Here is a 17,954-nt window from a genome sequence, read left to right on the forward strand (position 1 = left end):
TTCCTCACTGGGAGGCTGGTGCCAGTCACAGTTCAAGATAGTCTTGCACTATTCAACCTAAACTGCCCTTTTTTTAATCTGTAGTTTTTTTTTAGCTCAGTCTTATTTTTTTTTGTGTGAAATGCTCCCAATCAAAAGAACGTGAAGGAGTGGCTGTCTGTAAGAAATTTCCATCTGATCTGAAAATATGTAGAGGATATAAGAGCAGTTAGAAGGGAAAAAAAAATCCTATCTTATTTAGCAACTTTGTAACATCCAAAACTGACCTAAATATGTTGCCCTCTGCTTTCTTGTGCCACAGTTATTTTTCCTTCAGTAGCACTCACCTGACTGACCTGTCTGCGAGCCCTTTATTTGTGTGGGGGGGCTTGGTGAAAAAAAAGTTCACTTGTGCTGAAAAATCTCAGTAAATAGGCTGGCAGCCTATGTTGCCACAGAATCAAGGCATGAGAAAATGATTGGGTGTGGATAGTTCCTACCTCTCTTACTGTTGTCTTGAGAGGAAATGTCTGCCTTCTCCCGTGTGCTGCTCTGACTGCATTTTTGATTTAATCCAGCATTGGACCATGTTGCTTCTGGGAAGAGTGGTCTCTTCTTCCCTTTGTACCTTCCTTGGGTGCTTATCCTCATGCACTCCTTTCTACCTGGACAACTGTCAAGTCTTAATGTGGTGTGACAGTGACTTGAGAGGTGGTTCCATGGGGAGGATCATCCTATAGAGCAGCTAACCATAGCCCAAAGGGGTAGGTTTTGTACCAGCCTCTCACACCCGCTGGCTCTGGGACTTGTCAGATCTCTGAGCTCAGTGAAGGGTTTTCATGGGAATTAATTCAGGGAAAGGACCAAACATGAGATCTGTTGTGGGTAGGGGTGATAGGCCACCACATAGCTTGGAGCGCATTAAAGGAGGAAGAGGATGAACTGCCACATCTTTAGATCAAGTATTGTGTGGAAGGTGACTGATTTTCAGCAAGAGCTGCTTTATGGTCCTGTTCATCTTGAAGCAACACAGATACTAGCACAAGAATGTTGGTGGGAGGAAGCCAGCAGGCAGGGAGAGCTGCCTGCCCCTTGCGCTCCAGGCTTCTGTTTGAGTGTAGTTTGTGTGAACTGGGCCCAGACTGTCACAGTGCTCTTGTGTCCTGCTTCAGGTGTGACAAACTCCTGATAATTTTCCTTTAGAAATAGTATTACCTTTTGGGCAAGTTGCTCTGGGAGAAATTCCTAGATTTCCCCACCTTTTTGGATGGATCCAGGGTTAAATTTCTTTATACAGTGGATGGTGTGTCACCAAATGTCTTATGTCAGAAGATATGTTTTACTGATGTTTCAGACCTTTGACTAGGTTCTAGATGATATGTATTAAGAGACATATTCCATTTACCTCCCCACACAAGACTTTGTGATGCTAACTGGGTCACAACAGGTAGGTGTACAGGATGGATGGAATGCTCTCATGATTGAATTTTGAGTTTAAATGAGTTCTTTTGCACTGGGATGGCGAAGTAACTGTCATCCTTTGTACTGGGTGCAGTATTTTAAGAGTGTGTGAAAAATGTGGAGCCCCTTTTCAATTCCTAAATCTTTGAGAACATTTTAAACTCACATGAAAAACCACACAAACAAACAAGCCTCCCAAAACACAAAAGTTAAATACAAAGTATTTCAGAAGTGTAACTTTCCTAGCAAAATTTAAGTTTCCAACTGAGGTGGTTTTCCAGCCAGTCCTATAAACTGCTGTTGTGCCTAGATTGGTTTTGCAAGAAGCTGGGAATCTGCATGGAAAAAAAGAAATCTCACTGTTACATTGCCTTTTACTCTCTCAGTCTTTTGTATACCTGAAGAAATTTGAATAAACATTGGGAATAAGTTTTATTTTTAAACTTGTATATAATTTGAGGAAGACAAGATGTCTTAAGTTCTGGAGCAATCTAGCAGAACTTAGATGTTAAGAGTGTAGCTAGTGTTTTCAATAAATTTGTCATCAGTATTTATATCTCTAGTGTGGCAGTTTGCAGGTCAGGGCAAATTGGTAGAAGACTCCTATCTGATGGGCAGTGTTTTACTCTGTCTCGTGCAGTCCCCAGTGACCTTGTCTGTGGTTTCCAGTCTTCTATGAAGTACTGAGTATAGCAGTACTCTGGCATGGAAGTCATTGTGTAGCTAGGGCCTAATCTTAGGCAAGGCTAAGGGAAGTGGCAGGAAAACGAAGAATTAAGTAAAAAAGGGCAAGGGAATTGAAAATGAGAGCATGCTTAGGTATGTACTGGCAAACTTCTATTCAGTCTGCACATGCAAGCTATTCTTTGGCTTCCTCTGCTTTAGGAGCTGCCCTCAACCTGTGTGGACAGTAGTATCTTTATTGAACATCCAGTTCTTACAGGTGCTTTAGCATGAAGTAACAATTAAGTGATAGTATAATAAGGCAGCAGCAGCACTATTAGAGAGCACAGATTCTTAGTAAAGTTATTCTTATGCTTGACCATAACTGAAAGTTTTGACACCATTTAATTGTTATCATGTTGCATATAGACTAAGCATGTTTCTTATTGGCATATTCCCTCAGTAGATTTTTTTTAAGCCAGGTAAAATCTGTCTTGCCTGAGAGCAAATTATAAAGCGAGTAGAAGTTTGTACTTAACAATTAAAATTTTCCCCATCTTAAATTATACATCAGACTTGATGAGGAAGTTTCAGACAGCTAAAGGGGGCTGTATGAGGCTCCTACTCCTTTACATTCAAGAATGTATGGCAGCAAAGCAAGTTTCTGAGAGCTAATCAGGAACATAGAGATTGTTGCACTGTAGTGGTGATACTGCCCTGTCTGCTCTGTCAGCTTCCAGGATCACCAATTTTATTACTTCTATGAAGCTTAATGTTTGCTCAAAATGGAGCAAGGAGAAATATTTCAGTGTGAGTGCCTCTTGCCATTTGACGTGTGTTGTTTGAATTTGTAGGTATTTTGGCCTTTTAAAAATGGATTTGTGTTTATAGTCCCTTTCTTGTTTTCAGCTAAGCCATAACATTAAAACTGTGACCTTACGACCAAATGGTAGAAAACTGTGCTGCCTGATGCTAACACTAAAGGATACCAGCTTCCTGACAATTGATAAGGTTCCCTTTAAAGATGCAAATGAAATGCGGATGTATTTGGATGCAGTCCATCAAGACAGGGTTCATACTGGTAAGTGCAATTGTTGAAGTCATGTTAATAACAGCTTTGAGTGGGGCCTGTGCTGTTTTTTCTACCTTTCATCTTTAGCCATTTTGCCCTCTCTGCGTTACTGACTTTCCTTGCATTTGTGTAAATGCCTTTTTCTGGCCCCGAAACCTGATTTTTGTTTTATACCTTTCTCATAGTGTTCATTTGTCATGCTGAACAATAAGCAGAGGGTAAACAAGTAGGAATTGTTTATGTTGTCACTATGTTAGTATCTGAAAAACTCTTGTCTATCACATGTGCATAGTCTCTATTTTATTTTGTCCTTTTTAAACATAGGAACTTTACTGCCAAGTGAATAAACAACCAATATAAGGGATGTTCATAAACATGTGCTTATGTCTGTGCACCCAGAGTAATATACTGGCTGTTGGCACAAAATCTAGTGTGTCCTTTCCAAAATCAACTCCAGCTAAATAACAGCTTACAACAAAGAATGCCAAGCAGTTAAATGACAAATTTAAAATCAAATGTTGTGTACTTTTCCTGTCAGCTGGGAAACCCTCTCAGGGATCTGGCAGCTTTGGAGGCGTGCTGGGCAGCAGGACCACACAGAAGGAAGCTAATAGGCAATTCTCTTATATAGAGAACCAGGTTTGTTTAATTGTTTAAATTTTTCCTCTCCTTTTATTTTATTGCATTCATTTCCTCCTTTCATTCTCTGTCTGTTGTAATAGCACTGTAGTACCACTGTAAATACTTATTTTGCATCTGAGGTCTTTGTAATCTAGAAGGCTTAAAATAGAAGTATACAGAGTGGTTGGCAGCAGTTTGTCTTGCTCATGAGGAGCAATATATTCTGTATGAGTAGGAAAGGTCAGTGTCTAACTGTGGAAGACAAAATGCATTCTTCGTGCTGAGCTCTATCAGTCAGGCAGAGAAGCAGAAATCGAGGAAAAGTTTGTGATTAAAAGTTGCTTCTCCTGTAGCTCTCAATATCTCTTTGTGTATACTGAACACCTGACACAGCAGCTAAGCATGGTAATAATTAGCATAGGTCCTAATGAGTCCAGCAGGCTACAGCCAAATAGATATATTGAAAAGATGCTTAACGAGTTATGTATCAAGATTAAATTTGTGGCATTGTGCTCAGATTTGTTTGTATAAATTTTGCAGACTTTTTTCCAAAAGTGGCTTTCCTTCAGAATATTTTTGTTCTTTCTTTTCTGCCCACATAGCACAGATGTCATGGTTCATCTACTTTTTGTAATTTACTTTGTGAATATGCTTAGTTAACCTCCTGAAGGAGAATGTTTTTGACATTTTCCCAAAACAAATTTTACATGATGCTTAAAGACAATCTCAGTAAAACCTCTAATGCTGTTTATACTAGTGGTAAGATTAGACATGTTTAGCTTCCAAGTCTAAAGTTGGCCAGTCCTTACTCAGCCAACTACTAGCCCTTCACATTGCATTACACGTGGCTCTTGCTTGACCCAAGTCTGTCAGAGAACTGTTCTAATTTTGTGGGTTTCAATACAGCTTTTTTATTGTTTTAATACCACCCAGGATTGATCTGGCATAGTAATCATACTTTGGGCTTTTGAATTTCAAAGCATATAAAGGACATTTTTGAAACTTAAGTTTAAGCAGCTTAGCATTAGAAAATGAGAAGCGAAGTTGCCTTCTTCAGTAGAGTTTCCATGTTTATGAGTTGAATTGATACAGTCAGAATTTTTACCTATGTGTAATTAGCCTTAAACTCTCTTACTCTGTTACAAGTAGCATTTTTCTGCTTTTGGATGCTACACTGCCTCACATAAAGTAGCCTGTAAATGCTACCTTGGCCTAAAGATGGGCATTGTATCTTGTTGTTCCAATTACCTCCCTGGCTCCCTCCACTTTGCAGACTCCTCCCAAAAGAGCTACAGTGGAAAGTAAGGAGGAAACTCCCTTTCGCAAGGTGCTGGGTACCCCAGCGAGAGCATCCGTAAAGAATTCCCCTGGAGCTGGAACAGCGAGTAACAGGGTGAACATTCCAGCATCCCCTGCATCATCCACCCCTCACAGAACAGGATTGCTGGAGAATCGGTGGGAGTGTTATCCTCTTCTTGTTACTATATTGGTAAAATTTAACTCTATAGAGCTGCAGGTGGAACTGGGTACACCTAGAAGTAAGAAGGGAATATGCTTCTCCCTCTGGTTTTGCTGTTACTTTTAACAGGATGTTAATGCATGGTTTTCTAGCCCTTGGCTGGCATTGAAACTGGAGCTTTATGAACATCTTAAGAATTGGGCAGAACAAATTGTTTTCTGTATCTTGTGTTATAAAAGCAGAGATTGTGAAAGATAGATGCAAAATGTGCAGAAAGCTTTGAGGGGTTCTGCTCAGTTGGAAGAGGATTATTTACTAGCTTTTCTGAAAGAATGACCACTTAAAAATTTTTCTGTCGTCAGTGAAAAGAGGAAAAGAATGCAGCCACCTGGTTCAGAAATGAGTGAAGATTATCCCAAAGAAAACGATTCTTCAACGTAAGTAAACATTGTTTCTAGTTTCTGATTTTAAACTCCTTGTTCATTCATAAAGGTAATTTTGTCTGGCAAGACTTCTTGGGGATTTCCTGTCTCAGCAACATAGTACAGGCCAGTCCCTAGTCAACTGCTGAATACACAGTGCTTGAAAATGGGGTTTTCAGTCAGCATTAATGATGGAAATACAGCCTGCTCTAGCAGTTGATTTGCAGGAACTGGCACATGTACATTTTTGTGTCTTTTTTTTTTCAGTTCAGACAGGATTGTCGTATCTGCTACATGTGTATAGGAGTAGGTACCTTTTTAAATGAACTTGCTTTGACCCTTCTCAAAACAAAATACATAAAGGGAAATTGCCATTTAGAAAATAACCTCTCTGTGTTGGAAATAACATCTAAACATAAGGAATAAGGCTTGTTTAAATTCATTGGTTAAACTTACCTGTGAGTAAAGTTTATCTGTTCCATAGCTGAATATTAAAGGTTATAGGAGAGAAATGCTTAAAAACAAGTTGTAAATATGAAGCAGGAATACCCTGTATCTTCTGTAACTGCACTCACTTCCACTCTTTTTTATCTGTAGGAATAATAAAGCCTTGAGTGATCCAGCATGGAAATACTTAAACAGTAGCAAAGAGAAACAGATGAATCTGAAGCAGGCAGAGGAAAACAGGACATCAGGTAAAAAAAAACAAAGCTAAATGATCCCCGTAGGATTTTACTCCTTTGATATTTCTTTAGAAAATTGCTGCAAAGGTGCTTTTCCTCATCTGGTTTCCCTGTGCTGCTAATTTTTTTGCTTTCTGCAGTCATACACGAGATGCAAACAACCTGCCTTTATTTTCAAAGCCTGCCTTACTCTAGTATGACCCTGACCTTTACACTTGGGGTGCTGATTGGGCCCGTGTGGCGGCTTGTTTGAAAATTCAACAACCAGCTTCAAACTTTGCTCCAAGCTGCCCTTTCCTTTGGGAGGATATTCCTGTAAACACCCAACAATTTCCTTTTTGCTCTCTTTCTTGTTTAATTTTAAGTCTCCCCTTTGTAGTTAATGCCCGCATGACTTATAGCCTGGTTTTTGTGCTGAAAATGTGCACTGTATGCTTTTACTTTGCTGTCTCTTCCCCATAAGCTAAAGGGGAACTCTTTGGGGCCAGGACTTGGGTTTGTACCAAAGTTCTGTTGGATACTGGTGTGTGACAAGGCTTTATAGACAATATAAAAATGTTGACAGTATATATGTAAGACTAGTGAGCAGCACCATTCTTCAGTTTTACTTCTAAATACTGAGCCTGTTTCCCCATGAAAGGGAATGCATTCAAGATCTCCATTTTATGGAGAACTTTGCTAAACACTTTTTCTAGTGCAACTCTGATGGCACAAACACATTGCTGAAGGAGCCAGTAAGGTGGATATTTATCTCTGAATAAAAATCTGGTTTGCTCTTTAGAGTCAGAATTAGAATCTGTGAGGGTGTTCCTGCAAGTTGAGGTAACAGTATTACAACTTTCGTTTCTGTGTCTGCATTTCTTAAATTTGCATGTCTCAAGCCACACAGGAGAGAAGCAGATTTTTATTCATTATCCAACCTAAACTATGCTGTGATTCACTGTAATAGGTGGGATTTTTGACTCCTGAGAGCATGTTTTCTATGTGGCACCATCTTTGAGGCATTAGAGTCTCAGGATCTGACACAATGATATCAGAACAATGAAACAGTTGTATTTTACCCCAAACATACAGCAGTTTACTGCAGAATTTGGAGAAGGAAGAGAACTTTTCACTTCTGTCTCTTTACTTCGAATTCTAGCACTGTACTGGAAATCATTAGTGAGTTTTCTGTGTACCTTGTATACCCAAACAAGAGGTAGTTATTGATTATCCTTCAGGTAGTTAAGATCATTCAGTGAATTTTTAATGTTCAAATATCAATTTGGATTTGATGGAGATTATGATATTAACTTGAAACTCCAGCATGTCTTTACTTACAGATGGTTAATATTTGCATTAATATGGAAAGACACATATGCTAAGTATGTGTGTTAGAACTTTCCCAACCAGTTCTGGAATACAGTATATGAGGATTTTGAAACCTTTTGCCTAAATACTTTCTTTCAGGTAACTCAGATATTTATACATTATATAACTTGCATAAAAGTGACCTGTCTCTCTTTATGTTTCTCAAGGTATTTTACCACTGCAGTCATCATCCTTTTATGGCAGTAGGTCCTCATCAAAAGATTACTCCACGGGCAATTCCACCCTGGACAGGTAGGACTGATTGCCTAACATGAACTGTAAATTATAATTATTTCTAAGGAACTTGGATTTTCAGTCTCCTGTGTCTTATCACATGGTATATAACCTACATGCATAAAATGCATAACCAATATGCATAAAATGCATATTGTTTTACTGGTTTTTCCCTCCAGGAATACAATCTAGGTATTCAGTGTGGCTACAGTTTGCTCTAGTTACATCTATTCACTCCAGTTATTACTTGCAATAGAAAGGCTTCAAGAAACTACTCCGTTCTATTGTAGCCATTGTGAGCAACTGATCCAGATGATGTCAAAACTCTGGATGATTCAAATTATATATAAACTCTGGAATCTAAGGCTGAATCCTTACTTCATTTTTCCCGGGAAGAGAAATGCCGTGAAACTCTTAATTTAATAACAATATTTTAGTAACATTGAACCCTGCTGAGGTTAGGATTACTCTTTGTTAGGCACTGTGCAATCAAACTGTCTGTCTCTGCCCTAGATAGATGAGATACAAGATCAAGGAAGAAAAGAAGCATTGTCCACTCTTTACACAAGGGACTGAGATCCAGAGTGATCAGGTTACAGGAACAGAAGGCTGAAAATTAGGACTCTGGCGCAGATGTGAATTTTAAGCATACCTTAGGAGTTGTGATCTCATGCTACATTGTTCTTCCTCTCATCATACAGTGCAGGGAGTTGTTCAGTATCTCAAAAAATTTCGTTACACTGCATGCACACCTGTGGATGTAAGGAAATTTAGCCAAAGTATTTAAATACTCTGGAAAAAAGTTCCTTGTCTCACACCTCTCATGCATTATGATACATGCCAGTTGTCTTGTGCCACTTGACTAGTTCTTGTTTTCTATAATGATATAAATTCAGTGTCATGGACTATAGCTACTTAAGGAAGAGCATTAGAATTCTTACACTTTTTTTCTTTTTAGGTCTACTGTATCCAGCCAGCCCCCTTCAGCCAAAAGAAGCCTGGGATTTCTCTCTCAACCTGCCCCTCTTTCTGTTAAAAAAATGAGATCTAATCAAGATTACACAGGGTGGAACAAACCCCGAGTGCCCCTTTCCACCCATCCTCAACAACAATTACAAGGGTAAATTTAATTTTCTTTATCTAGCATTTACACTTTGATCATCAGAACATGCATATTCATGTTATAATTATTTAATGAAAAAAAAAATCCTGAAATTAAGGGACACTGACAAAGGGAGCTGTTTTCCTATTTTGGAAAATATCTATTCTTAAATTCATTTCATGAGGATTTTAAAGATAGAATAATTTCTGGTAATTCATGTTTCTTTTGTACACTTCCATGATTCATTTCTCTATCTGGTGTATATACACACATTTTTTAAAACTTTGCAGAAACTCATGGATCGTTTCCTTATAAGTGGCACCTCCCATATAATTTTTAGTCTGCAGGGGAGGAGGACAGCTCCAATAAAAAACTCCATGGAGAATGGCTGGGATGAATGTCCTACCTGTTAATAGTGGTATATTTAACACTGGTGTGTTTAAACACTGATGTACGTTCAAACTTTTTTTTTTCTTTTTTTTTTCTTTCAGATTTTCAAACTTGGGAAACACCTGCTATATGAATGCCATTCTACAGTCCTTGTTTTCAATTCAGTCTTTTGCTAATGATTTGCTTAAGCAGGGTATCCCGTGGAAAAAAATTCCACTCAATGCACTTATCAGGTACTTATCACATTCTGGAAAGGTTATTTTCTCTTTCATTACTGAGAAAGTAGTTTTTTTAATACTGAAGCAGCTTTGTAGAGGGTAATTTGCTTGTGTAAATAGTAAATCCTAAAATCCTAGAGCTCTTTGTATTTTGGAGTTTTATTTTAGAAACAGGAAGTAGGCTATTAAAATTGCAGTTCTGAGTTAAAGGAAATCTTTTATATCTTCTATATTTCTAGTAGCAAAGTGAAATGCTTCAGAAGAAAATGCAAGAAACTGGAAAATAAATAGATGCAGATTACTAGCTGGTGCTTGAGGTGATCACTTAATATATGAGGGCTTATACCTATTCTAGAAATGGCCTTTGTTTAGTAGCTCTGTAGTATGTTTGAATTCTGTATACTTAATATTTTTCTCAATTCAGCTGAACCCTCAGTTCGGTCAAACCTCATGTCAAGAAACTCCAAAGGTTTCTGTAATATGTAAAACTTACTTTTCTCTTTGAAATTCGTGTTCCATTCACATTCCATCCCCAATGCAAACTGTTTACTCTGTGGACTGCACTGTCTGCCATTTGGGGTTTTTATTGTATGTGTTCTCATGTACCTCATTTCTTTCCTCTCACTAAACAAGATGCAGAACTACCAGAACCATTTCTGTTTCCTTTTCATTACAGTTTCTGTCTTTTGGGGTAATTTCTATTCTGTTGTTGCTTTGTCTTCTTGAGCTCTTCTTACAATACTCAGGGTCAGATGTTGTTCCACATGCTTCTTGAAATGTTTTTTTCCTAATTTTTGTAGAAAGACCTCTGAAGCTTGTGCCCTTCATACCTAATGGTAAACTCTGTGAGCAGAGCTTATGCCATAGTACTTCTGATTAATATTTTTCTGGTTGCCTATCAATTGCTTTGTAGCAAAAAGGTTTGTTTCCTGAGGTGCCTCATGGAAGAATTTTAGCTGGTCCAGAGTGCAGACGCTGTTACTGTAGCTCAGCAGAATCTTGTTGAGCTGCACTAAACTGATCAGATTCTTTGGGCAACTGAGTATTAGTTGTTGGTTTGGGGTGGAAGGGCATTGCACAGGTCTTTTCTGGTTTTTTTGTGTGTGCGTGTGTCATGGAACATGTCATCTTCCCATCACCTTTCCATGTATTTACTATAACCAAAAGTATTGTGCTTGGACTATATTGGCTGTGAGTTTCCTGTGAAATTGCAAAGCAGTTTTAAAAGAGAAATAAATCACAATAACCCAGAGCCATGGGTAAAGTCAATTTCATCAGTTTTTTAATCAAAGTTACAGGTAACACTATGTGTAGTGTGAAGTAAGAAACTCCTCATGGCTCTTCTTGTCATGGCTTTGTTCTACGGTGGTAATGTTTTGCTGGCAAAATAACTAAGGCTTGAAATTAAATGGAAATTTAAAAACAAAAAAATAAATAGAAATTAGTCTGCCCATGCAAGTTGAATTTAATCATTTTCTGTTGTTTATTTTGTTGCAATGTGATTTCATGTCTGCTATCAATACAAATGTTTCCAAAAGGTACTTTTTTCTCTCATTGTGAAAGAAGTAAATCAATAGAACTTTATAAGTCTCTCTTTACTTTGAAGTGTTGTGGAATTTTTTTCATTTGGGTCCTGTTCCAGTGATGGCCTTAAGTGAGATTTCAAAACACTTGAAATGGACAAGGTTAATTATATATGAGATATTTTCATACTGAACCCCTAAACCACTCATCACAGAAGAAAAGCTTTTAGAAACTCTTAAATGAGGTATCATGAGTTGTATTTTGTTTCTATAAAGTCCTGGGAAACCAATCAGTGTTTCATTGTATTGACTTCTGCAGACGTTTTGCCCATCTGCTTGCTAAAAAGGATGTCTGCAGCCCTGAGGTTAAGAAAGAGCTGCTCAAGAAGGTGAAAAGTGCCATTTCAGCGACTGCAGAAAGATTTTCTGGGTATATGCAGAATGTAAGTACTGTAGTGTCTAGAAACAATTAAGTGTATTTTGCTTAGTGTTTGGACTGCACGGAACCCCAGTCAAGCTCCAACTCTGTTTGCCAGTGATTTGAGCTTTTGACTGAACAATTCTTGCTTGCTGTTTGTTGCAGCAGAACTGTTGTGCTGGATGCAGTGGGCTAAAACATAATTTCCCCAATCTGTGTGTGTTTGAGAGAAAGATAATGAATGGAGTTGTACAAAATCACTGCAATGAGTTTACCCGTTCCCAGGATGCACATGAGTTCTTGAGCCAGTGTTTGGATCAACTGAAGGAGGACATGGAAAAGTTAAACAAAACTTGGAAGAGTGAGCCAGTCCCTAACGAGGATAACTCACCCGGCCGGGCTTCTGATGACCTGTCAGCCACCAAAGTTTATACATGTCCAGTTATCAGTAACTTAGAGTTTGAAGTTCAGCATTCTATTATTTGCAAAACGTAAGTATGCCTGAGACCTTTTCTCATGCTTACCTTAAAAACCTGGGAAGTGTTCCCATCTCACACGACTTCATTGCAGGCTATAACTAGAACTAAACTCTTGTTTGTTTTTTGTCTTCTAAAGCTGGATGTTTAGAAAATATTTTTCCACCTACAAATGCAGTAAACTTCACATCACATTGTCTGCTGCTGTAGGCCTTCTTTAAGCAGTCTTCTTTAGCATGTAGTTCTCCTTTACATATCCAGTGGAAAGCTTCTTGTCCTTTGCTTTTTATATACTGGTTGTATGAGAATAGGCAGAAAATGGGGTTTCAGTCAAGTAAAGTTCCCTCTTAAAAAATGGAAGTTGTGTTTCTAGTTTGTTCTTTCTAAAGGCTTCCAGGAATGGCATTTTTTTCTGTGTTGTGTATGACCTGTGCAGCACAGTCCCTTATTAGGATGCTTGCATTCCATGGAGTTTTCAAGAACACAGCTATTTGGGAATATTGCTTCATGTGTACTGCATTAGTTCCCTAAAATATTTCAAAGTAAATAGTGTGCAGATAGTAATTATTGAAGACAAATTACTGACTTTAGGGTCCTTTTTGTTTGTTTGGTTTTTAATACGGGAGAAAAAAGAAAATTTACTTTTAGATGGACTCAACTATTTTTTTCTTAAAATAGCCTGAAAGTATTTCCAGGATTTCTCATCTTCTAGGCTGGGCTGGCTTCTTTCTTCTAAGAATGCTGAATGAAGAAGTGCTCAGCTATCCAGCAGTCACATTGATTTTCTAGGTACCTGATCACTTGCCCCTCCAAGCAGTCTGTGTTTTGGGATTTTTTTGTTCTCACCCTTACACAAATGCTTCTTTCCACTTCTGAGGCATCAGAGTGAAATTGCAAAACTCAACTTTGCCATAAACAGCAATCACTTTAATTTTGATGGTTAAAAATAGATCGATCAAGAGGTATATATTTCCTGAGAAGTTAACTTTAGCCTAAGAATTTTAAGTTGTCATTAATTTCAAGTATATTTTTCTTCAGACTTACATAAGCATGGGTTTGGGTTTTTTTTAGGTGTGGTGAAACAGTCACCAAACGAGAACAGTTCAATGACCTCTCCATTGACCTTCCTCGAAGAAAGAAGTTGCTTCCTTCTCGATCAATCCAGGATTCCCTTGACCTCTTTTTTCGGGTACAGAGTTCTGGGGGTTTTTGTTCAGTGTGGGATATGTATAGGTTGTGTATTATATGGAAATTTTAATTGTGTAGATGGTGATTAGTTTCTGTAACAGTAATCACAGGTGTATGAAATAATTAACCTTGCACTTTTTTGGGGTTTGGACATTAACAGCATACAGGAGTTTTTATTGTGAAGTGCTGTGCAGGCATAAACAGATCCTTCCAGTTTTGTTGGGGAATTGGTAAACTTCCCTGTTTTGTGGTGGAAGAGTTGAGGCATAAACAAATAAAAAGTAGAGAAGGGAGGCTGATCAGTTAAGGTAATCACTCAGAAACTGCTGCTTCCTCTCCTGGGCTAGGATGCTTCAACAGGTTACATACTGCCCTAAATTGGCATGGAGGAGAATGCCATGCAGGTACAATAATTAAAAAAAATAGTTGTAATGGATGCTTATCTTCTAAGTAGAGGTTCAAGGTGAGGTTTCTGAAAGCTAAAAATGAGCCTTATATCTGTGAATTAGTGTTGTATTTTGTCATCTTGAGGCAGATGTGGGTTTTCTCCATTTATAGATAAGAGTTTTCAACAGATAGAATAATTGAGGTGTTTATTCTTCCAAAAGCTGGTGGAGGTCTTATGATTTTAAAAATTTCTAAAATAATAGAGGTGTCATTTGGCCTCACTTAAAAAGGACTGTAGAAATGTTTGACAGTTAAGTTGTGTAATTTCAGAACAGTGATGCTTCCCCTTTTGCTCTGTTCAGAACTCTGGTGCACATCCTTTGACAGGTTTAAAAGAGAAAAGCTTTTCAGGAGGAGAAAACTAAACCTTGCAGGGTTCTCCTCTCTCTTTGGAAACTGAATTGACTGAACTCTGGCTTATTCACTGGTCTGTGCAATAGACTTGCAGTTAAAAATCCACCTGTTGCTACTGGATATGTTGCCAAATTGTAAGCTGTGCTACCTGTCCTCTTATGAGATGCACTCTTGTTAGGTCATGTTGAAGGTGATTATAATTTAAGTGTAATGGCTGTTTTGAGGAGCTTGTGTGACAGCCATGAGCTCTGTACTTGCTGTTGAGATCTGTTTGATGGGTCATTTGTTACACTGGTAATTTTTCTCTTCTCTTGAACAGGCAGAGGAGATAGAATATTCCTGTGAGAAGTGCAATGGAAAATCTGCTGTTGTCACACACAAGTTCAACAGGCTTCCCAGGTAAATGTTGGTATCTGTTCCTCTCTTTCCTGGAAGCATGGCACAAAAGTGCAAGCAGAAGCTCCTCGAAAAGTAATGCTGGGATGGTGGGGAGGGTGGCATGTAAAGTGATCAGCATGTGAGAAAGATGCACATGCAGACAATAGTTTCCTTGCTGTTCTTCAATTTCCCTCTCTTGGGCACCCTCTGCACCTTCCTGTCACTGCACAAGGAGGCCTGAGTTTTCACTTTTCCTTTCAGGAACCTAAGGGAAATGGAAACAGTAAATACATTCTGGAAGTTCAGTATTTTGTGCTTAGGTCACCTGGTGGGCAAGATCATTTGATCATTTCTTCCTGTGCTGACACATTTTCTCTCTCAAAAAGCATAGTGCATTGAGGGAGGAGGCTGACACGTTGAGGGTTAATGCATGCTCGATGATTTCTGACTTCAAGGTTAGGTTTAGTTCATTATTTCGAGTGGAAATGATTGGAGGTCGTGCTCATTTTCTCTTTGGGATGTCTGTTGGGCCTCTGTCCTTGTCCCAGGTATAGTTATGCTGAACCCAGTAACTTGGTAATTAGTGTTTTGCTTAAGTAGTGCATTTATGCTAGCGCTGCAAAGCCCTTTTCATAACTTTTGAATATTAGCACAACATAAGTGATGATACAGCTGCATGATCTAAATAGATAGCACAAAGTGCAGCATAAGAGAGAAGATTCAGTGTAAGGAGGCCTTTTCAGGCTTTTTGTACTGTTGTGGTCAAAAGTGCTTTTAAAGAGAAAATGTCCTGACATAAATCACATACACATCTTGCACTGGGCACAGTTCTGCCGTAGTTTTGGGCAGCTGTGTGATCCTTCCATCTCAGTTCTGAATATCTGGGAGTAATAGGCATTGTGGCCTATAATATTTTGACTGTTTCCTACCTCTCACTGCATAGTAGAAGTAGTTTGGTAAGAGCTACTTGCTTCTTGACTGAAGAGCAAGGTGGCACAGATTGAAGTGGGTAGCATCTTGAGTTGGCAGAGTCTGCACTTTGTACCTTGCACAAAGTTCAGTGATGGACAGGAGAGTAATTACCTGTCTCTTGCCAGATAAGAGGTGGATAGTATTTCCCTCTCCACGCCAAAGTAATAATCTGCTTTGAATTCAGCTGAATGCATTTTATAAACATGGCTACTTGGAATTTGAATACTTTTTCTCAAGCTTCTGTCTTGAGATTAACATTTGTCCTTCTCTCTTATCTTTCAGAGTTTTGATTCTTCATCTGAAACGATACAGCTTCAATGTAGCATTGTCTCTCAATCATAAAGTTGGGCAGCAGGTGGTTATTCCAAGATACTTAACCCTGCTTTCACACTGTACAGAAAGCACGAGGCTCCCACTGACGCTGGGATGGAGCGTCCATTCTGCCATGTAAGTGTGCACCTTGTGATCAGTCTGAGCCACATTAAGCACCTATGACAAAAGGGGAGGCAGTTGTCAGATCTCCAGAAGGTGTCTGGGCTTGGAGTCATGAGAACATGTATGGAAATGAAGCATGACAGAAGCAGTAGGAAGAGTTGGTGGGGCATTATCTAGGTAATATTTCATAAGATAGAATTCTTCCGTGTCTTTGAAAACAGCTTTCTATCCCTACTTTTTAAAATTAGAACTTTTGGCATTAATTTCTAAAAATTTTGCCTTTGTCCAAAAGCTAGATAGCCTTCCCCTTCACAGCACACTTAACTCTGCTTAGGAAATTAAACATCCTGCCTTTTTCTGCTAATTTCCACGTGCACTGCCTGTGCTGTCGTTCTTTTATTATTATTTTTCTGGGACCACTATAGTATCTGAGCACTTCACATGCTGAAAAAACTCTCTCCTTTACCGTATGGCAATTATTTCTATACAGCTGCTTGTCCTGAGACACAGAGACTAAATGTGCCAGTTGTCACATAGGGAGTCTGTGGCAGAATAAGGAACAAGAAACCCACAGGTCTCTTCTGGTCTCTGCCTAGTGACATAACTACAATACTTGTAGGGAGTTAGGACACATCTGGTGTATATATTCAGCAGGGTAGCACGTGCTCTTCTGATGAACATTCAGTGGTGGTTGAGATTTATGTGGAAGCTTCCCAAGAGTCTGCTTTAACAATGGAAACAATAAACACAACAAACAGCTTAAGCTAACCAGAGCAGAAATACTTGAAATTATGTTTGAAATAGCTTTCCAGTTGCTTTTTTTTAAACCATTTTGCATTTAAACCATTCTGATTGAGAAGAGAGTGGAAGGAATACCAGGCTGGTGAGAAGCAGCTCTGGTTTGAGGGGAAGATTATATAAGTCTTCTGTGCTGGCAGCCATCTGGTATCTAGATGTGTAGTGATAGTGATGGCCTTTAATGAGCCTGTGAAAGCATCAAGTGGAGCAGGAAGTTTATTTAGAACAATGTAGGTAAGAAAGGAGAAATGGAGATGTGGGACATGCCAGAAAACCGGCTGGTCCGGACAGCAGCAAGAGACAGTGGTTTGGGAGCAGAAACACAAGTGTTGGTGGGAATTAAAAAAAAAAATAAATTAATTTGTTGTCTTGACATCGGAGCCCGGAGCCTTTAATTTGTGATCTTCTCCCTAAGGGTGCATCACTAAGAAGTGAATCAAGTTTAAAGGATTATATATGGTTTTGAACAACTGTTGTATATTTATAGCATGATGGAGTTATTACTCTAAATATAAGCAATTAGCAAGTATGTAATGGTATTCCTTTGGTTGTGGATTTGCATGCATAGCAGACAAGTAAACACAATTCTTTGTGTGACTGTTGCAATACATACTTTGCTTTTTTAATAGTTCTCGTCCATTGAAAGCTTCCCAAATGGTGAATTCCTGTACTGTAAGCACTTCCACACCTTGTAGGTGAGTTATAGCTCTGAAATTCCCTTAGCTTGAAGTTTTGTGGGATAATTTTTAAGGCATTTTATGTTTTTATAATTATTCTGTGATCTTTCTACTTCTTCTGTTTTTATCTATTGTAGTAAATTATTTCAGTTACCTTCTCTTAATATTTGAGTTTTATGGGTGTTACGTGGTAGCTGAAGTTAATATCTATGGTACAATTTGCCTAGTTGACACTGTCACCTTTACATTTCTCTTGAGAACAAAGCCCTGGGGACTTGTAAGTTAGCAAAGATAACTTTTTTTTTTCCCCAGACAGAAAGGCTGAGCATTAGAATGATGGGTTTATTTTGTACAGATGACTTTTCAGTGCCAGCTATCTTAAACTATCCCACATTTGTAGTTACAAGTCACAAATATGAAAAGCTCAATGATTTCTAATTCTGCAGTCTTGCTCTTTTTTCTCTTCTGGGTCAATGGAGCCCCCATGTGTGTTTTGGGAGCAAGTGGTTGGTTCCATAAGTTTATTTGCAAAGATGAGAGTATGTTGTTCTTACAGGCCCCTTTGAAAGGTTATTTTCTGATAAAGTGCCAAATGTGTTACCACACTCAATAGTTTTGCATTATGGAATTATTA

General features: G+C 38.5%; 1 protein-coding gene across 1 annotated transcript in view; it reads left to right on the top strand.

Moving 5' to 3' along the window:
* USP37 (ubiquitin specific peptidase 37) overlaps positions 1–17,954 on the top strand; it is a 35,793-nt gene that overhangs the window by 1,717 nt on the left and 16,122 nt on the right. The window contains exons 3-16 of the mRNA XM_071747690.1: positions 3,013–3,184; positions 3,714–3,814; positions 5,070–5,251; positions 5,618–5,692; positions 6,275–6,372; positions 7,878–7,962; positions 8,903–9,064; positions 9,538–9,669; positions 11,497–11,620; positions 11,881–12,086; positions 13,143–13,260; positions 14,380–14,459; positions 15,693–15,857; positions 17,273–17,338. Coding sequence (XP_071603791.1) covers positions 3,013–3,184; positions 3,714–3,814; positions 5,070–5,251; positions 5,618–5,692; positions 6,275–6,372; positions 7,878–7,962; positions 8,903–9,064; positions 9,538–9,669; positions 11,497–11,620; positions 11,881–12,086; positions 13,143–13,260; positions 14,380–14,459; positions 15,693–15,857; positions 17,273–17,338 — 1,766 coding nt within the window. The remainder of the gene's footprint in view (positions 1–3,012; positions 3,185–3,713; positions 3,815–5,069; positions 5,252–5,617; positions 5,693–6,274; positions 6,373–7,877; positions 7,963–8,902; positions 9,065–9,537; positions 9,670–11,496; positions 11,621–11,880; positions 12,087–13,142; positions 13,261–14,379; positions 14,460–15,692; positions 15,858–17,272; positions 17,339–17,954) is intronic.

This window comes from Heliangelus exortis, chromosome 6 (assembly GCF_036169615.1).
Source record: "Heliangelus exortis chromosome 6, bHelExo1.hap1, whole genome shotgun sequence".
NCBI lineage: Eukaryota > Metazoa > Chordata > Aves > Apodiformes > Trochilidae > Heliangelus > Heliangelus exortis.